We start from the raw sequence: 21,340 nt of genomic DNA on the forward strand, positions 1-21,340 counted from the left end.
CATTCAATGAGACATTTTCTACTGCCATTATTTATACAATGTTGTCAATGTACATGACACAGTGTTGTCAATGTACATGACACTTTGCAGACTTGCGTAAGCCAAACAGCCTGAGGTACTTACAATTAAAAGATATTATCTGATCCTGGAAGAAGGCAGGCCAAAGATTCACTTAAACAGATAACATAGCCTGACTATGCAATGATTCTTTTCAGCGATAAATACAAAACATAGACTTCTGTAGCTTTGTTCTGTTGTCAAGTACAAGATATGCCAACCTTTTCACACAAGACAATTAAGTTTTGCAACTGTTTAATCCAAATTAATATTAAAATCTAACCTCAGTTTAGGAACTTCTGTCATCGTTGCATAAATAACACATGAAAGTACATTTACTGCTACATTCTAAACCACTACATTGGTGGTACCGTGGCACCTCGAAAATCGGTGCCTTTGACAATTGTCGATTTTAGAAATCAACTATTGCCAGGCGCCGATTTCCACCCTCTAGAATTGTCGGCCGCCTTGATTTTCAGCGGCCGCCGAGGGCACGGAAACGTTGTTGCACGTACGCAAACGCCGTTGTGCATACGTAAACAGCATATCTCAAAATACACCGTTTTCGAAAATCGCTGATAATCTCCGGACGGATTATTGGCAATTTTCGAGGTGCCACCGTATTTTTATGCACAACTATTCAACTGGTATTTCTACACACATCTATTTAACTGTGAAGGCCTTGAGCCTTCGCACAAAGACAGCAAAGACTTTAATTAAATAAACTAGCATAAGGAACCACTGCTAGACCCAGTGGCAGTAATCACGCTTTGGGTCTGCAAGTTATTTTCTTATTTGTATCTGTAAGATTACTGCGGAAATAATTCTCATTAATTCAGTGGAACTCACTACCATTGCACTACACAAAAACACATTAAAAGACACAAATAAAAAAACTGGATTCACAGAACTGTCTTCATATGCCTAAAATTGTTTAGGGCACTGTACACAGTTCCACCCTCTCCATTTTATTGTAACAATATCCCTGTTCACAAGTTACAGTGATATCAAATAGAAACATCGCTTAGTATAAATTTCATTATTCTCTGTATGTACTGAACTGTCATGTTATATTCAATTCAATACTGCTGCACTTGTGAATGAAACATCCCATTTACCTAGGTACTAGCCCCTACTAAAAAGAGCACATTAAGCTCTTTCTTACAAACAAATCTATGCATGTACATATGTGTGTTCCTTGCAACATACGAACAGGGCTCTTGAGAGGTCAGATTAGTTTGAGAGCCACTGAGAAGGTTATCTAGGGAGCTTAATGGCAAGACTGGGAATAATGAATTGGGGTCTTCCCAATGTCTTAAATGAGTGACTCCAAAATATCATTTCTACACATGCCAATGTGGAATACTAAGGTTTAACCAAATGCAGGCCAATAATGCAGGATGTATATGTACATCGTTATTCTATAGCAATGGTCTCCAACTGGATTTTCCTGCGTGGAGAACACAACCAACAAGCAAATGACTGCTACAGAGCACTGATAATTCACTATCCACCAATATGTGGGTTAAGCAATGGCTCCATCTACATATCTGCGTTCTTTTTTGAAGTCATATAGATACATAATTTTTGGGGGGGTCTAGCCAAATTATTATCGAAATTCCATTCCTCCTCCCTCGATGCCTTTTAAGTTACAGAAGCCTAGCGCATAACAGCAGCAGCAGCAAGCCTTTATTGGCATAGACAACAGTACAACAATAGTTTAAAAAACTGATTAAAAAACATATACAATACAGGAAATAAATGTTAAGTGGAAGGAAAACTACTGGCATTTAGTAATTTCCAGGAGAAAGTCTGCCACTATCGTACAAAGAGAAGGATCAGGATTGTGCCTTTTAAGTTGCAAAACCCATTTTCAACAAGGTCGATTCTCTTGAACATATCCACAACGAAACTGCAAAGTATGTGCGTGCTTCATTTAGCCGTTATTCTTGCATCCCTATGAACTATACACATGTCCCCACAACGCAAGTTACTCAGGCCTTTCTTAACAATGACAAGACAGGCAAAGAAGCCTTATAGTTAATACACAGGGGCGCTTCAACTGGTTGTAAGAACAATGCGTAAAACGGGGGAGTTGGCCAGAAAACAGGACTACTCCGAAGAGGCAACCACGTGTGAATGCGGGTGATGATGCGACCTTCCGAAGGAGCGGGGCGGGGAGGGAAGAGAAAAGGGAAAATATCTTTTCGAGTTCCCCTTGCTGGCTCCGCAACCGGGAAGCAGCACTTATTAATTCAGTGGACCTCACTACCATTGTACCACACAAAAGCACACACAATTAAAAAAACTGGAGCCAGAGTGTTTCTTTAGGAGGACCTTGCACACAGTCCCACCCCCTCCCGTGCATTGTCACAATGGCCCTTCGCTGGCTACACAACCCGGAGAAAGGGCTGCGGACGGCGGAGAGACGCCGGGACTCGCCTAATGGACGGGGACTCGGGGAGCCTGGAGGCCCAGAGGCCATACCTGAGGCGGCGCCGTTGCTCCCCGGGGGCGCCGTCTTGGGCGGCCGGAGGGGCTCCTGCTGGCGGGGGAAGCCTGGCCGGTGGAGGGGCTCGGGGCCCCCTCTGCCACCTCCGCCTCTTATCCCCGGGCTCGCCCCCTGCTCGGCAGCCAGAGGGGCGCCTCCCCCTCGGCCGCGGCCCGCACCGGGAGCCCGGTCGAAGCCGCTGTCGGACATGGCGGCCTCCTCAGCCCTCCCAGGCCGCGGACCCTCGAACCAAACCCGCCTCACTTTCGGTTCTTCCTCTCCCCGGGATGGAGGGAGCCCTACCGCGGGGCTCTGGGCTGCGTTACTCGCCTCGCCTCACAGCGCCTCACAGCGCCCCGGAGGTCTCTCCCCTGCCCCGCATGACGGGCGGTCACGACGCCGCCATGGCGGGAGGTTGTTGCGGCTCCTTCTTCTGCGCCTCCGCCCTGAGGGGAAACCGCAACTCTCCCGAAGTCTGAACAAAAGGACTCGAAGTCCTGCTGCAAATACCGCAAACGTTATTCACGCGACTTGGGTGTGGCGGAGTAAAGTTTCCTCAAGGCGCTTTGCTGTAGGGTTGCTCGCGGTCTCCCTTCCCAAAGGGGCAATCCTGTCACAGTGCGATTCTGTGCAAAGAGCCTCCACTCTACGCCCCACTTCTTTTCATGCGTGTCCTCACAGTTGCAAGCATAACTAGGTTATCAGGTAGATCAAATCGAGCTTGAACTGTCCTTAGAACAGTGAGGGCGAACATTTTCGAGACCGAGTGCCCAAATTGCAACCCAAAACCCACTTATTTATCGCAAAGTGCCAACACGGCCATTTAACTTGAATACTGAGGTTTTAGTGTAGAAAAAACGGTTGGCTCCGAGGCGTGCGTTACTTAGTGAAGCAACCGTGCAACGCTTCAAATGGGTGAATCATGACCCTAGGAGGGTTTACTCAGAAGCAAGCTCCATTGCCAGCAACCGAGCTTACTCCCAGGTAAAGGATCTTGTCCAGGCCAGCCTAGATGTGTGAGAGTGTGTGTGTGTGTGTGTGTGTGTGTGTGTGTGTGTGGGTGATTTTCTGCTCCCCCCACATGATGAACTCTGCACATGTGCCCACAGAAAGGGCTCTGAGTGCCACCTCTGGCACCTGTGCCACACATTCGCCACCACTGCCTTAGAAGCTAAAATGACTAAACGGAGTTTATTGCACTTTGGTTGCATTTTGAGAAGACAGGACTCATTGGAAAAGACAATAACGCAAGGAAAGGTTGAAGGGAGACCCAACAAGAGTTGGTTCAACTCTTTAAAGAGATGGATCGGCTCTCTAAAGGGAGCCACAGCCCCCAGTTTGCAAGGCCCGGACAAGGCTGTTAACTATAGGAGGTCATTGATTCATAGGGTTGCCGTGAGTTGGAAGCAATTATGCCTTTACTGATTGACTCTTTTAAATCATACTTGTTATGTGTCTTGACTCCAAGTGAGAAAGCTGAACTATAAATGAAAATCATAACAACTCTGCTTAGGAAAGCATTGCTGGTCTCTCAACAGCTAAAAAAAGAGAGAGCAATATTTGTGTTCTTAACAGATTTATGGCACAAGTTTTTATATACTACACCATACTTGCGCTTCTTCATCATCTGATGTGCTGAGGTATATTCTAGCAGCTTGTGCCACAAAATCAATTTAGTTCCAACACCATCCTAAGAAGAGCTACATCCTTCTAAGCTCACTGACTTCAATGGACTTAGGCAATCTTTATTATTAGCATCCCAGAGTTTGCAATGGCATAGTAAATCAGGAAATTACTTGCCTCTTGCAACTAATTATCTATGCAAATGTTCACTCTAGCCTGATTATGGACTGAACTTCCCATCCCCACAAGTGGTGGTGTTCATTTGCTCCTAAGTATGACCCTCCATTACTAAATCAGACCACTCCTAACTCTGCGAGGTGAGTTTCTTCACTCACCTCATGATGGGCATCTATAAGCATCCTCAAATCTAGCAAGTGGTTTCTACATGCATTAATATTGCTGAAAAAAATTATCATAGGAGGTCCAAGAAAATCGGTAATGGCCTGTGTCCTCTTGGCTTGTTTGGTCTCTCAGCCATGCAGCTTCTAAGCACAGTCGTACATGCCAACAAGAAGACTGGGTGGCGTATGAAAAAGTAGTTCAGATCTGAGGTGCCTCACTGTACTCTTGGGTTCATCCTTCCCCAGTCCTTCTTTGTCTTCATGCACCCACTATTTCATCTTCTTACTGCACGAGTCGTGCATACAACCGCTTTCATGGTATGCAGCAGAAAAAATATGCTTTTGTAACTACAAGGATTCCCTCATATGGGGTGTCGGTGGTATTGTTCAACGATTCTCCCTAGGCTACCTTGCATGGTTATTAGAATAAACCACACTAGCTCCTTGCAGGAAGGGTAAGAAAAAATGTGGTAAATAATAAATGCAGAGAAGTAATTATGGCAGCCCCTAATCTGCAGCTTTCCAAAGGCCTGAGTTCCTCCAAGTCAGAAAACAATCCTGGCCACACACAGATGAAAAGAAGAAGTAAAAGAAACAACCACTGCAATTTTTATTTCCCTTTTCAGATTAAGAAACGGAGAGGGGCCTCTGCTACTTGCCCTGGAAAGATTATAACTCTTTCCTCTGACTGCATACAGATGAGCTGTTACCAAGCAGTGTTTAAGACCTCACATACTTAACATATACACAACACACTATAAGTGATGTGGTAAGGAGACTATATCTTTCCTCTTCACTATCAATTGCTCAGGTTCCTGAATAAAGCTTTATCTACATTTTAATCAAGGTGTGAACCTTTGCTATGTTAATTACTCAGCCAACAGTTTTGGTAGCTCAGTAAGAGTAGACCAGAGACATCCTGGCTCACGGTTCACATCTGACGCCACAATACTTTGTCACCTCTCAGGAAGACAGCAAATCACAACTAATTCTCTCTGCTTTAGGTTGCCCAAAGCAGGATCTGCAGGACCACGGAGACTCCACTCTGCCAGCACCAGCAGCCACAATGACAACTCCACTCACTGTTTTTCCAGCTATCACTGGGGAATCCACAACAGGAACAGCCTCTGTGGCCAAGGGACTGGTGGGCAGCCCTTCTTGCGTGTAATGGCTAATTTTCCAGTCTGTTAGTGATGCTCTTTTCTCAGCCACTAGAAAGCAGCTAATCGATCTGTCTCCTGCAGCTGTAAGAGCCTCCGGTGACAGCCAAGGCCAGTAGGCTTCAGCCCAGAAATTGGGACCCTCAGGTGGACTTAGGATAGTCTAGAGGACCTCAAAGATTTCATCACCTTTTCAAAGAACCTGCTGCTTAAGGAGCATGTATAGAGAGCTGGTATGCCCTGCCCCCTTCCTCCTTTTACCCGCTTGGAACAGGAGATCAAAGTGAAAACGTGAGAGTATTCCTCTGTGGCTGTGGCCCTTGGCATTTTACAGCCTTCTACTGAATCAGACCCTTGGTCCATCTTAGAATCATAGAGTTAGAAGAGACCACAAGAACCATCCAGTCCAAACCACTGCCATGCAGGAACACATAATCAAAGCACTCCCAACAGATGGCCGCTCAGCCTCCACCAATTCCACAACTGTCTTCTCAGACTGGCAGTAGCTCTCCAGGGGTGCTGTAGTTCTCCAGGGGTTCTCCCTGGAGAAAGGTCTTTCATATCACCTCCTGCCTGATCCTTTTATCTGGAGATGCTGGAAGCTGAACCAGGCACCTTCTGCACACCTATCACAGAGTGATGGCCCCAGTGGTAGGACTCAAACAATTTAACAACCGTTTCCGGTGGTGAGATTCAAATAATTTAGCAACTGGTTGTTTACAAGCACCATTTTAACAACCGGTTCTGCTGAAGAGGTGCGAACCTGCTGAATCCCACCACTGGATGGCCCCCTCCTCATTATGGCCCAGTTCAAGTTTCCTCAAGGCTTATGCTTGTTGCCCCAATCTGTTGGGGACAGATGGTTCCAGTCCTTGCCTTTCACACTGGCAGCCATTCTCCCTATCATATGGTTCACATGCTTCATACCAGCAGTGAAGAGGGTCCAGGTCTGAAAAAGCAGAAATCAAACAGCTGAGAGTGGAAAGAAATGGCCTCTCAGGGGATGCAGGAAGAAAGTGCAGAGCTTAGAGCGGCTAATGCTGGCTCTGAGCACCAAGGATTAATCCAGACCTTAGGTGGTGGCAGAAAGAGGAACCCAAGAGCAAAGAACCACATTCATTCCCAGCTATGGAATTGAATTTTAATAATCTTGGTGGGTGCTTTGCTGCAATCAATGAAAAGATACAAACTGCCTGCCTGAAGTAGACCATTTCCACACTATGGCTCGCTCAGAAATCATCCCAAATCATTTCTTAATTTCCTTAATTTCCATTATTCTGACTTGCAGGTCAAACTTTCTAGAAAGGTCAGAGAGACAAATGATGGAGTCTGATGGAATCATAGCGGAGGTGCAGGAAAGGAGCACAAAATCAAATCTCTTTTCCCTGCCCCCGCAGCCTCCCCGGATCTGCAGGTACTGGAAGCCTTAATCAGCACAGTCTCCCTTCTGGGATGTCAGTTTCCCAGATGTCACTCATGCATTTCATCATTTTCTTCCACGCCCATGAAATCCCCGAAATGTCAGATCTGCTGAATTGTAGCTCTGAGACAAGATTCTTATTTTATCTGATTGGCAAGCCTCACATCCCTACGCACTATCTAAACCCTATGCCAATTTTGGAGTGGATTGCTTTACTTCTGAAATCTTTCCTGTTTTGTAGAATTCCCAGGGAAGGGGAAAGACAGTTTCCGTCCCCAGTCACTGGACATCATATTCAGCCACCCTTCTGACCTCTAAGAATTTGGCACATGTTGCTGATATGTTTCCAGGCACTCCTTGGCAGCCATGTGGACTCTTGCTGTCTCTTCAAAATGAGCCCTGATAGTCTCATTGCTCAGGACTAGGCTTCCCAGCTCCACGTGGGAAATTCCTGGAGACCTGGGTGTTCCACCTGCGGAGATCCAAGTTTGTGGAGGAGAGGGACTTCAGAAAGGTATAATGCCATGAAGTATCATAGAATCCCAGAGCTGGAGGAGACCCCAAGAGCCATCAAGTCCAACCCCCTGCAATGCAGGAGCACAGATTCAAAACACTTCTGACAGATGGTCATCCAGACTTTCTTTAAAAAACCTCCAAAGAAGGAGACTCCACCATACACTGAGGCAGATAATTCCACTGTCGAACAGCCCTTACTGTCAGGAAGTTTTTCCAGATGTTCAGGTGGAATCTCTTTTCCTTCACCTTGAACCCATTACTCCTGGTCTGAGTCTCTGGAGCAGCAGAAAACAAGCTTGCTCCCTCACCAACATGACATCCCTTCAAATATCTAAACACGACTATCATGTCACCTCTTAACCTTCTCTTCACCAAACTAAACATACCCAGCTCCTTAAATCCTTCCTTGTAGGGCAAGGATTCCAGACCTTTTATCATTCTGGTTGTCCTCCAATGCAGCCATTTTCTCCAGGGGAACTGGTCTGGCAACTATAGCCCTCACTTTAAAAGTGCTACAAGGGTTCTATTTTATTTTGCTACAGGAGGCGAACACAACTAGCCCTCTAGAATAGCGCTGACAGCTCCAGGTTGGGAAATACTTGTAGATTTTGGGGGTTGCGCAAGGTTTGGGGAGGGGAGGAACTTCAGTGTAGTATAATTTCATATTTCCCTTCTAAGTAGTATTTTATCTGTGATTTGTATTGTTGTATTATTTTTAACCTATACTTGTAAGTCGCCCTGAGCCCAACTTCCATTGGGAATTGACTGGGTATAAATACAATTTTAAAAATTATTAGAATAAAATCACTGTTGCTTGGAGATCAGTTGTAATCTAGAGAGGGCTCCAGGCACTACCTGGAGGTTGGCAACCCCACTCTCAAACAGCCTTGGATTTAAATTTAAGAGGATTATTGTGAGTTGTTTCTGCCCGACCTCAAGAAAGCCAGACTGGTTGCCCATTTGGCCAGACGCCTTCACTATCTCCAGGGCCTCTTGAATGTTGTGACCATCATGGGGCATCCAACTTTCAGGTTGCATCCTGTTAGCCACCCCCTTCCTGTTAATCTCAGGCTGCTTCCTGTTATTCACTTTGGCATAGGTCACACTGGTCGAAGCAGAATTGTTCACAGGCTGCTTGAAATCTGGCTGTTTAAGTCTGGCTCATTAGGAAGATGCTGTCTCTCCTCGTTTCACACCAAATATGTCCTTCCCCCGAACAGCTTGATTCTTCCTCCCCAGTCACAACCACCCTGCAAGGTGGATTTGGCTGAGATAGACTGAAGTGGTCCAAGGTCACCTTCAGTGTGTTCTAGGGCAGACAGGATGCCCAGACCCCTCCCTGCCATCATCCACCCGCACCCCTCTCTGGCTGTGACCAAAGATGGCCAAGACATTGTCTGAACAGTTGGCCAAGGCTGACCTGAAGAGTTCAGCTGCTCAACATGCTCACTTTGGCTCAGCGGAGAAAAGGGAAGGCAGTTGTGGATTTAGTGCAGAGCATTCAGTTGCTCAGCATTACTTCCAGGGATCTTGGCCACCATCAGCTCCTCCCAAACAGGGGAGTTTCCTGTTCCAGGCACTGCTTCCAAAACTCAATAAGAAAGCAGTAGGTTTTTCATTGATCACGAAGGGATCTAGAGGAGCCTAAGGTTGCAGCTGACATTTTTGCACCAGCGGGGCTGCCCATTTTTCAGCTGGGGGTGTCATAGAGTTCAGGGAGAATCAGCCCTTTCCCTTCTGCCCCATGGCCAGGAATAAAGATCTCTGGATCTAGGTTTCATTAAACAAACAAATCAGGAGTCTTTTGGCCCCCAGAAGTGGTCACAAGACCCCTTCTTTGCTCTACCACACCAGGAACTCTACCTACTCAGCATTCTGAATTGCTAGCATTACCTTACTTTACTTTAATTCAATGTTATCCCTTCCTACCCCAGCCAGAAGCTCACAACACACAAAATAAAGTACAGTTTTCATCATGCGACATACATAATCAAAAGTATAAATCAACTAAAAACACACACACTAAAATACAGAATTCAGTATACGATATACGTAATCAATAGTACAAATCAACTAAAAATATACAAAATAAAATACAATACTCAACATACAATATACTTAATCAATCATATAAATCAACTAAAAACAACAAAACTGCACAGCCTATCAAGCAGCTATTGTAATACAAACACAAAAAAAATGGTGTCACATTGATCTATTTCCCAATATTTCCAAGTATCGGAACTGCTATTTTACATTCTGAAGTCTTTTTTCGGGGGGAGGGTATGTAATTAAATAGTACCTTCATTGCCAGCCCATACGTCGGCTGGAGATCTCCGAAAATTAAAACTTATTCTCAGGCAAAAGAGATCTGTTCCCATGGAGAAAATATCTGCATTGGATGGTGGACTCTATTGCCACACAACCCGGAAAACTCACAACAGCACATGGCTCATGGTATCTATTGGCACTGAGAGGGTTAACGAGGGTCCGCGGAAGAGAGGTTCAGGGCAGTTGACCTGGAGGAAGTGGCTTCGGTCAGCTCCGGAAACGCTCTGCCTGCCCTATCCCTGCAGCTCCACCAGCGGAACTGCCGTAACAGTTCCGGCCCGACTTCCGGCTCTCCTTCGCAGATGTTTCTATTTTTCGTTTGCGGGGCGTGGCGTAAAGACGCATGGGAGCCGGAAACGTCGCTCCGGTTTGCTGGGGGAGGGATTTAGCCATCGCACCGGCGGAAGTGGGAGCCTGTTGGCAGGGCAATGCTGGCGCTGCGCGTGGCCGGGCGAGCGGCGCGGGCGGCCGGCGGCGGTCTCCTGCGGGAGGTGGGTGCGACACTCCTCCCACTCCCGCCAGTGATAGTTGAGTCTCCTTGGCCAGAGGCAGTCTATCTGGGGAGATAGGCTGGGGGCGCCTTCCTCCCTCCCTCCTCTCAGCCGTCACTTTCTTTCTCCGTTCCTCTCCACAGCGGGCGCCGCAGCGCTGGGCCTCCAGCCTGCCCCTCAACACCGTGGTGCTCTTCGTGCCGCAACAAGAAGCCTGGGTGGTGGAACGCATGGGCCGCTTCCACCGCATCCTGGAGCCGGTGAGCCGCCCCAGACAGAGAAGGCGGGGTGGGGGAAAAACATCCTTTGCGGGCCCCACTGACCCGTTTCTGCAGTTCTAAACCCACTTCCGTCCAGGGACTGAGTAGCTATTGCGCCTGCGGAACTCCCCGCGTGGTTTAGCTACAGGGCACACAGAGGCACCTCTGGAGTTGGCTGCTCTCATCTAGCCCTTAGCCCCCCCCCCCCCGGGAAGGAACTTGCCATCAGGTGTGTTCAAAAGGCATCTTGCATTGAAAGTGCTCACGGGCAAGTCCAGCAGCACCGTAGGGACCGACCAGATTTGGGAAGTGCGAATTCTCAAGAGGCAAAGCTCTTTTTTTCAAATTTCGGAAACGCCAAGCTTAGACTCTTGAAAGCTCTGACTGTCAAAACCTTGTAAGTCTCTAAGGCACTACCAGACACAAATCTCTGTTTGAGTACAGAGCAACATAGGGATCCCCTGATACTTATCTAGTGCAGTGGTGGCGAACCTATGGCACGGGTGCCAGAGGTGGCACTCAGAGCCCTCTCTGTGGGCACGCACAAACAGAATGGCCTCCACACACACATCTAGGCTGGTCTGGGCTGCTGGGCTCGATTATTAGCATTAAACCTAAGACCTAGTTTTGGGGAAGCAGTGTAGGTAACCCTGTTAAACACTGTTAAACCCCACTGATTTTCATGCGGAGAACTAAAACTTGATCCTTTATCTGGGAGTAATCTCGGTTGCTGGCAATGGGGTTTGCTTCTGAGTAAACCCTCCTAGGGTCGTGATTCACCCGTTGGAAGAGTTGCACGGTTGCTTCAAAGCAAAGCCACCGACTACCACTAAGCTTACTCCTGAGTAATGCACGCCTCGGAGCCAACCGTTTTTTCCAAACTAAAACCTCAGTATTCAAGTTAAATTGCCATGTTGGCACTTTGTGATAAATAAGTGGGTCTTGGGTTGCAATTTGGGCACTCGGTCTCAAAAAGGTTCGCCATCACTGATCTAGTGAGTGGAAGCGACAGCTATTGCTGCATTTGCAAACTGCTTGATATTACTGAATAGCAGATCTATCTTGTAACTTAGCACCAAAGTGTTCTTCTGCATCCAGAAGGATGGCAATGTTCTGTCTACAGAGAGAGCACCAGCCAGTGGACTCAAGCATTACAAGTCCCAGCAGGGTACACAAACGAGTTAACAGGCACTGCCAGAAGAGATGTAGTGGGGAAACAGCTCCTGTCCCTTTCTTGAGTTCTGCACATTATTCAAAGCAAGCTTGCTTCCAGTGCCAGATTGAAATTCCCACTTTGGGGATGCTGTGTATGCTGAGCATTCTGCATTAGGTTGGGGATGCCGTGAGAATTGCCCCCTGACTTGGGGGTAAGACCTTCTGAATCTCAGTGAGAGAAACACAGCTTGCAGTTTCCGTTGTTGAATCCTACACTTTGGTCCAGCTGAGGGAGGTGGGTGGGACTGCTGCTCTTGAAGTCAGCCTTGCTTCATAGAGCCCCAACTGAGGAACACTGAAATAGAAGAGGCAGGTGTGATGAATCAGTTCCTAGATCGCTTCCTCTCTCCAATCCTTGGCAGGGACTGAACTTCCTCATCCCAGTTCTGGATCGCATCCGCTATGTACAGAGCCTCAAAGAGATAGTCATCAACGTGCCAGAGCAGTCGGCTGTGTCTCATGGTGAGAAGGATGGGAAAGGGGGGTATGCTAAACTGGCATTGAGGGTAGTCTGTTACACTGTGCAGTTTGTGCTCAACTGGTGGATTCCTGGCAAACCCTTTTGGCTGGTGAAAAGCCTAATTCTGTCTTCACTTGCAAACACAAGTTTTTAGCTGCGTCTCCTGAAAATCTTGTAGGTCAACGACCTGACTTTTTCCCCCCTTATCTATGTACTTCAGTTGCTACCACCTTTCTCGCTGAGACTGAAAGTTGACCACAGATTTCAGTTATATAAAAAATCAGGCTATATAAAGCATTGATTGTATAGTGTGGAAAGACTAGGATTATGGAATTGGAAAACAATGCCTCCGTCCACCAGGTTTTTTTTCAGTCATGTGGAACATGGATGATGAATGTAGAGGACAGCTCAAAGTGGTTCATACAATAAACCTTGCAATTCTGGTTCGGTTTCAAGGTTCTATTACAAAATTTACAATTCTGTTCTATTACAAAGCCACCATCCTGTTGTGTTATACTGCAGTCTTAATCCCTTGATAAAAATGTTCCCCTGAACATTTCTGTTTCGTACATTCTGTGGCACAGCAGAAGTGTGGAGGCTGTTCCACGTGGGGGGGCCACAACAGGGAACACTTAGGATAAACAGGCAGTTGTTGATCTTTCCCATTTGCAGGGTGGCACCATCACAAAGCTGTAAACGGTTTTGTAGGTGTTAACCAGGACATGGTGAATGATGAGTAACCAGGAGAGTGCCTGCGATAACGGGTGTTCACCCAGCGACTGAAAGCAACCGATCCGTGGCATTCTCCACCAGGTGTGATTTTGCTGGGTGGACTTTAAGATCGGCATCATGTAGAACACATTGCAGTAGTTCAGCTTCAGGGTGATCGTAGCATGGATCCGGGGGGCTTGGTCAGCCAAGCCAGCAGGACTCTGGCATCATCTTTCACAAAACGTTCTTCTGGAAGAAGCTTTTGTGGCCTAGAACTTGTTACGCCTTTTCCCTGCTGGTGGGGTTAGTTCTAGCCCAGGAGCTGGAGCCTCCCACGTCTGGTGGTCCTGAAATAGCTTCTTGTGTTCGTGCAGATAATGTGACCCTCCAAATCGATGGTGTCCTCTACTTGCGAATCATGGACCCTTACAAGGTACCACCTGATACGTTCAGGCCAGTGGAGGTGGGAACAGGCTTTGGCATTGGGAAACCAGAAGCTGCTGGGAGCCCTTCTGATGGCAAATTCGGCAAAGCTCGGCTCTTTGGGTGGCCTCATATTTGTTTTAGTGCTGACGGTTGGGGAGGGGGGCCATGAGAGTCCGTTTTGGGCTGTGGGGTGCATGAGTGGGGGCACCTGGGCTTTTGCAACTGATCCTGCACACACCCTTCAGGCTGAAGCCTAGGAGGCAGCCTAGGTTCTCAGGCACTGTGCTGCCATTGTATTTCCTTCTCTTCTTCTAGGCTAGTTATGGAGTAGAGGACCCAGAGTATGCCGTGACCCAGCTTGCTCAGACGACCATGCGTTCTGAACTTGGCAAGCTCTCTCTTGACAAAGTCTTCCGGGTGAGTGACAGGAGGGTGGGGCTGCAGAAGCCTGGGGAGGGGGGCATCTGGGTTGGAGCTGAATGTGTGAGTGCAAAGGAATAAGACAGTAGTTTTTGACAGAGTTGCGTGTGGGAGAGCTTACAGCACATGATTGGAGTGGCAGCAGAGATGCAGAGGCTGCTGCATAACGAGACTGGGGGCACAACTCTGCAGAGCATGAAGCCTCTAGTCCAAGTGCACTGGAAACATTGTGGACAGAGGAGACACAGGAGAGCTGAGCTGGGGAGGCCTGCCTGGCAGCAAGGGGGAGAATAGCCAGGCTGAGAGAGCCTGTGTGGTGGGGTGATTAAGAATGTCAGACTAGAATCTGGGAGACCCACGTTTGAATCCCAATGGAGCCCTGAAAGTGACCTCAGGCCAGTCCCACACTCTCAGCCTCACAGTTTTATTGCTATGATAGAACGGATGATAGGACAATTACATCAGTTACTTTGGGTCTCCTGCTGGGGAGAAAAGGGCAATATAAATGAAATAAATAAATTAGCTTTCGGTTTAGAACAGGGGTGTCAAACTCGCGGCCCTCCAGATGTTCACGAACTACGATTCCCACCATCCCCTCCCAACATGAGCATTAGCTATACTGGCAAGGGCTGATGGGAATTGTAGTTCATGAACATCTGGAGAACCGTGAGTTTGACACCTGTGGTTTAGAACATGATAACTAGAGGAAAACGTGATCAGATAGAGGTTGATAAAGCTATGCACAGGGTAGAGAAAGTGGAAGAGAGAATTTATCTCCCTCTCCCAAAATACTAGAACTTGACAGCAGACGCTGATGCTGATTGGCAGTAGATTCAGGACAGACTGAAGGAAATACTGCTTTGTACAATGAGTGATGAAAATGTAGAATGTGCTGCCAGACGATGTAGTGGTGGCCACAGGCATAGACGGCTTTAAAAGGAGGTTAGACTAATTCATGGAGGTGAGAGATCTATTGGTGGCTTCCAGCCATGGTGATTAAAGGGAATAATGTTTAAAGGGGATTAAAGTTCAGAGATAGTCAGTGCCTGAATCCCAGTGGCAGGAGGCAGCATCAGGGAAAGTTCTCTTGGCCTCTACGGCCTGTTGTTGGGCACTGCATGAGACTTGGTGTTGGATTAATCAATCTGATCTAGCAAGTCTCTGGATTGATCCTGCTCTCCCCCCTCTGACGCCGTGTTTTCCTTCCCAGGAACGGGAATCCCTCAACGCCAGCATTGTAGACGCCATCAACCAGGCCTCTGACTATTGGGGCATCCGATGCCTGCGGTATGAGATCAAGGACATCCATGTGCCTCCCCGAGTGAAGGAGTCCATGCAGATGCAGGTCAGTCCCAGCGACGAGGCGTGGATGCCCTGGAGCTTGGAGAACAGGGTTGGCCTTCCTGGCAATGGGATTGGGCTTCCAGTAGCTTGGCTCACAGGCTGGCCATAAGGCAAGAAGGCCTGAACACCTGGTTGTAGATGGTAGGCTTTGACCCTGCTGGTGACATATCATAGCTCAATGCAGTGTACCCCTTTGCATGTAAGCGCAGATAGGGTGGACCCTGCCCCTATCCCATCACTCCACTGATCAAAGTTTCCCATTTATGAAAATATTTATATATCACCTTTCCTTTTTGGCTCAAGTTGGAGCCTTCTTCTTAACTTTATCTATTTATTTATTTCAAAAAATCCACAACAATGCACACTCCAGCAACTAAAAAGAGTTTTTTTAAAAAAAAGAAAGAAAGGATGTATTGACAAAAATATAATCACAGTGGTGGCAGAACTGGACAGAAGTTTCTGCAAATGGTTTCCAGATATCTAAAAGTAAGTGAATTCTATCAATATTTGAATTCATGGCATATAGACCACATCTGTTGTGGTCTACATGCCATGCATTCAAATATTGATAGAATTCTAAGGTGCTCAAGCCATTGACTTGCCGGAGATGGGCTTTCATCTATCTCATGTTGTAATGTGAGTCTTCTAGCGGTAGCAAGGGCACAAGGAGAATCGGTTATATTCCAGCAGGTAATTTAAAAGTATATTCTAACACAAAATTGATCTGAGTAATAACTTTTTCCCAGAAAAAAGAAATGACTAGATATGCTCAAAGCATCGTTTAAGGTAGGTGTTCTGTAGAGACCTTCCTGTGACTAAAATGGTTGCTTGGATGGAGGTATGCTGCTTGGAGGGTGCCTTGGTCCACCCCAGTGGCTCTGGGCCATTTTGGTGTTTTACTCTCTGCCCTTGCTGCTGTCCTGTGAACTTCCAGAAAACACCACCAACTGGGCTTCCCACCACCCCTTGGCCATCTGAGTGGTTTCTGCAGGGCAGAGTCAGTTTTACCCTGAGTCTCTTAGAATTGCTAAGCCGGGAAAGTGACAGTCTTTGACATTGACCGATGTTTCTGCTTGTAGGTGGAAGCTGAGAGGCGCAAGCGGGCAACCGTGCTGGAATCAGAAGGAACTCGAGAGTCGGCTATCAATGTTGCCGAGGGGCAGAAGCAGGCTCAGATCCTGGCGTCGGAAGGGGAGAAAGCAGAGCGGATCAACAAAGCAGCAGGTAGGCAGGAAGTGTCTGTAAGGTGGGTGGCGAAGGTGGGCTTTTGACATAAGAAAGGAGGATGAGCATCCTGAGGTGGCCCAAGCTGCCAGCCTGTCCTCTTTCGGAGCCTAAGATCAGACAAAAACATTTGGCATGGAGTGCCCTGGCCACTGGGGCTGAGGGGCATGAGGAGCAGCTGGGCAGGGAAGTCAGAGGGGCAGGTGGGGGAGCCTCCTGCATTCAGGAAAGCCCCCTCCGTCTCACCTGCGTGACCAACAGGACTGAGAGCTTGCTGTCTGAATCAGAGAAGAGAGATCTGAGACCTCTGGGGTGTGTTTCTTGCACAAAGATGATCTGAATTGAGGACACAAGAGATAATATGGAGTCGGCCTCTTTGGGTGGGGGCCTGGCTCTTCCTTTCTGTTGGTTTCTGCTCTACAGGTTTTGAAGATGGGAAGGGGGGGCATCCCTTGGCTTCTATATTCAGGGTGGAGAGAGCTTTGTCCACTGCCTCAGGACAACTGGGGTGAAGTTGCCAGGATCTGGCTTGACTGGGGTCTGATGCTGGGAGGTTGCAGTTGTTTGACCTTCTCAGGGACCTGGGATTGGCCTTCCCATCTTTCTTGCTTCCTGTCCTAGGGGAGGCCAACGCACTGCTGGTGAAGGCAAAGGCTAAAGCAGAGGCCATCCAGCTTCTGGCAGCTGCTCTGGCCCGGCAGGTAAGTTTGCTGGGGGTGGCCATAGAAAGACCCAGGCTAGGCAGGCAGCAGGGCCTGTCTAGAGGGTGTTCCCAGCATGAGTGTAGCACAGAGGTGGGCCCAGGGCTCCTGCCACTTCTGCCTGGCTGGGGCAAGACTTTTGTTTTGGGCAAATGTGGGGGTGAACTGAATTTTTGATACCAATGTATTGACTCTGCACCCCCTCCCCAAACTGGAGCATCTTTGGGGAACCTAGTTTCCTGTGCTGTCACGCAATTTGGCCAAATTGTTTTGTGGGGGGAGGCAGCAAAACCCAAAGGTCTAGTGCCCTGAGCAGGTGAGTATCTTGGCTACTGAGCTGCTTCACCTCCCCCGGACTGCAGAGCCAGCCAAACTGTTCGAACCCACATGAGGATATGCGACTTGACAAATCCACTTGTCTTTCAGGACCATGGTCATTTTGATTAGCTGGATACAAGATTAAGATCCTTTAGATTATTTCTTTGTTTTGTCTAGAACATTCACCAGCCACCTTTTTTCTTTAAAGAACTCAAGGTGGCTTATAAAAGCAGATAAAACATGCAGAATAAAATAGATTAAAAATTGAAAACGTGGCCTTACGCGGCCTGGGACCCTCGTACCTCCGGGACCGCATTACCCCATATGTCCCCACTCGGCCTCTGCGTTCAGCAGAGGCCAATTTGCTGGTGGTTCCTGGCCCCTCAATGATGCGGCTGGCCTCCACTCGGGCCAGGGCTTTTTCAGCCCTGGCCCCCGCCTGGTGGAACACTCTCCCTCCAGCTGTCTGGGCCCTGCGGGATCTTGGTGAGTTCTGCAGGGCCTGCAAGACTGAGTTGTTCCGCCGGGCCTTTGGAGTGTCCAGTCGCTGAGTGAGTGCCCCTTCTATTCCTCCGGTTGGAGTTCCCTTGCCATCTATGGGACCCACTTCTTCATTCTGCTCCCCCCTCTTTGGGAGGGTTTTAATTGGGTTTTATTGCATGACGCCGTCTTTGTCAGTTTTATCGCTGTGTTTTAATTTTAACTTAATGGGGTTTGTTTGTATGGGTTGTAAGATGTAACTATGTTGTGCACCGCCCAGAGCCCTTCGGGGGTTGGGCGGTATATAAAACCCATAAATAAATACAAATAAATAAATAAATAAAAACAAAAACGTAAAATCATAATTTAGGATATTTTCAATCAAATGCATTCCTAAGTAAAACTGTCTTTGACTTCCTGCTGAACATTGAAATTGCGGGGCCATGTACATCCCCCTGGGAAGGCTTTTCCATAATGATGGGGCTGACACCAAAAAGACCCATCTCCTGTGTACCTTCCCAACAGGTTTCTTTGATGGGACAGTCGGGAGTTTCTCTCTCTGTGATCTGAATTCCAGGGATCCAGGGCCTGTTTATTCCGCTGCCTGTGATATGCAGCAGATGGTGATTCCAGCCTGTGTGGGGGCACTCTAGGGCCCACCACGCCATGTCCTGTTGGGCTTGCTCTCGGGTTGGGCATGAGCTGAAAGAGATGGACATTCCAGGCTCTGCTCTCTGCTTTCCTCCCTAGAATGGCAACGCAGCCGCCTCTTTGTCTGTGGCCGAGCAGTACGTGAGCGCTTTCTCCAAGCTGGCAAAAGAAGGCAACACTCTGCTCTTGCCCTCCAGCACGGGCGACGTCACCAGCATGGTTACCCAGGTGAGACTGGTGAGGGCTGCGGTGCCCCTTGGGAATTAGGGGGCAAATTTCCTAAGAGCAGTGGAGGTCACAGATGGGGTTTTTGGACTCTGAAAGGTTTTTGTTCTGGTGAAGTGCTTTGCCTGTGACCCATGACAGAGGCCCCACCTCCTTTCATTGAACCACCTCACCTCAAAGGTGGGCAACCTGACTGGGGAAGTGCATGTATGGAAGGGAGGGATAGACTGGAGTCCTTTTAGCAATTTCCAGTGAGGTCATGGGCAGCTCTTCTCTCCTGTTCTTGCCTGTGTAGCCACAGCAGCAGCGTGGGCTGAGCCTGCTTCTCTTTTGCTTTTTGCAGGCCCTCAGCATCTATGCTACATTGAGCAAGGCTCCAGTAGCAAAAGATGGGGTGGCCGCAGCCCTTCTCCCACCCCAGGCGGAGCAGCCCTCCAGCACAGAGCAGCACCTTGAACCCGAGCAGCCGCGGCCCAGCTGACCGAGGAGCCTGTAGGGACCAAGAAGAACCCTCTCCACTGGTGCCTGCGCCCCCCTCCTCTCAGTTTCTTTCTTTTTTAATGTGGATTTAATCATGTAATAAATAGGATATGGCCTGACATCAGCTGCCTGGTCTGGTGTTGCAGAGTCCAGTGGGAGGCGAAAACAGGTGGAGGTGTTTCGGTGGAAGGGGTTGTGGAATCAGAGCACTGTTTCAGGGAGGCTTAGAATGCTTGCAGTGGGGCAGGGGGTGTCATAAAAAGCGGGATCTTGCCTCTAAGAGGCACGGGGGCAGTTCAGGGCATGGGGGGAGACCCCAGCTGGACTATGGTAGGTGACCTTTCAAGGGTCGGTCTGCTGTAGCCGAGGGGCGTATTGGAAGGAGGGGGAGAGAAATGCAGCTGAATATTCTCCTTGCGGTGAAATGTGGACATCGATGAGGCCCCAAGGAAGAGGGGGGAAATGCTAACAGGAAGTGTGTGTTGCCGGGGGGGGGGGGGGATAAAATAACTGGGAATTAACCCAGTGTGAGACAGCTGTTCTGTTTGTATGTTTGCAATAAATACTGGAAAAAGTCACAGTCTCTGGCATTCATCTGGCACTCCCCTGCTCACTCACTTCTGCTTTCTGTGCTCCCCCAACTGCCTCAAGGCTTCCTTAGCGTCATTTACTGGGGTCTGTAGTGAGTATGGAAGCCAAGTAGGGTGTTGCTCCTTGCTCCCCACGTATGTGCCCTTTGTCTCAGCCTTGGCAGTGGGGGGAGACCCTCACCCCAGCTGTCTTCTGCCTGGGTGGGAGTAGATGTGTGCGCACCAAATGGGGTGGTGGGCTTTCTCCTACAACCCAGTAAATTATTGTGGAGAATTTTAATTTATACAAAAGGCAGGTAACAGCGAAATCTCTCCCTTGATGTATTCGAGGTAGGAGTTTAGACTTTTGAATAATGAGAACTATTTTGACATTAGAGTTTTTATTGAGTCTCCATAATAAAAGTTTCTACAATCTTAGTGTGATCCATCCATGCAGAGTCTTAGAAAATAAAGTATTAAATTGGCTTTTTAGAAAAGATATAGGGTAGGGTTAGATATTCGCACCCCAGATCAGGAAGCAAAAATGCTACACATGACCATCACGCATGAGGTTGAAGGGGACAGGTGAAGTCAGGGTGAGAACAGCCACAGCATCTACTATCATACAGGTGCTAGGCTTCCTGCTTTATAGGAAAAATGTGTGTAAGTATACTGAGTGATGCGTAGCTTTTTATGAGAACAGCTGAGTATCTTCATGAAAACAATATGTTCTGTCAATTGTTGATTGTTATAGGAAATGCAGGCCTGTGTCTTCAGCCTCGATAAAAGACACATCGGGCACCTGAGTGAAACTTTCCCTGGGAAAACTGTTTGTTTTCTACATTAAAGGATAGGTGTTAGTAAATTCTATTTATGGGGAAACATACGGGAAAAACTGTCATCAATATTGATGAGATTGATATAGTGAAATAGACCCATAAGATATATAGCAATGCATACCACTAGCGGTGTGGATGGGGTTAGTGTTTTATGTCAGTCCCCTTAGCTATGACAAACCGCAAACTCACTGTATCCTAGCTGCCAATAATTATAACAAATCAGTTTAGAATACAATTTTTAATGAAATGTGGAAGTGCAAATAAGTGCAATAACTGTACATCCTATATTAAAATATAACAAGAACCAACTATCCTAGTACCAGTATTGTCTTGTCATGGAACTACAACAGGGAAATACTTCTAACGTACAAGTTGAAATCTGCTTGAAATGCCACATGCAGACTATCCTTGTATCTGTATGGATTTTACAGACAGGCACAGAAATTTAAGTCAGCTGCTAGTCAAGTATTGCAAAAAACTTGCATGCTCTGTCAATCCTTCAAATAAACTTTGCAGAAATCCTTTGTTTAGTCGGTTGCCTGTTCATCCGAGACATGAATAAACTGACTATGCGAGTGAAATTGATA

At 47.7% G+C, this 21,340-nt stretch overlaps 2 protein-coding genes across 4 annotated transcripts in view; one reads left to right on the plus strand and one right to left on the minus strand.

Moving 5' to 3' along the window:
• The window catches only part of PAIP1 (poly(A) binding protein interacting protein 1), a 30,250-nt gene extending 20,171 nt beyond the window's left edge, over positions 1–10,079 (minus strand). The window contains exon 1 of one of the 2 annotated variants that reach the window (XM_048503618.1): positions 9,911–10,079. In XM_048503618.1, the coding sequence (XP_048359575.1) occupies positions 9,911–9,989 (79 nt within the window). In that variant the 5' untranslated portion in view covers positions 9,990–10,079. Of the gene's footprint in view, positions 1–2,544; positions 2,857–9,910 lie in introns of those variants that run through there. The other variant, XM_048503617.1, reaches the window with a different exon arrangement.
• Positions 10,080–10,271: 192 nt separating this feature from the next.
• On the plus strand, positions 10,272–19,464 carry STOML2 (stomatin like 2). 2 transcript variants are annotated; one of them, XM_048504480.1, is made up of 10 exons: positions 10,272–10,430; positions 10,574–10,690; positions 12,268–12,367; positions 13,451–13,509; positions 13,818–13,919; positions 15,133–15,267; positions 16,346–16,490; positions 17,112–17,191; positions 18,740–18,868; positions 19,209–19,464. In XM_048504480.1, the coding sequence occupies exons 1-10, from the start codon at positions 10,368–10,370 to the stop codon at positions 19,344–19,346; spliced, it is 1,068 nt and encodes a 355-aa protein (XP_048360437.1). In that variant the 5' UTR covers positions 10,272–10,367; the 3' UTR covers positions 19,347–19,464. The 2 variants fall into 2 exon arrangements, with proteins under 2 accessions (XP_048360437.1, XP_048360439.1); XM_048504482.1 differs by lacking the exon at positions 17,112–17,191.
• Positions 19,465–21,340: the final 1,876 nt, after the last annotated feature.

This window comes from Sphaerodactylus townsendi, linkage group LG07 (genome assembly GCF_021028975.2).
Source record: "Sphaerodactylus townsendi isolate TG3544 linkage group LG07, MPM_Stown_v2.3, whole genome shotgun sequence".
In the NCBI taxonomy this organism is placed as follows: domain Eukaryota; kingdom Metazoa; phylum Chordata; class Lepidosauria; order Squamata; family Sphaerodactylidae; genus Sphaerodactylus; species Sphaerodactylus townsendi.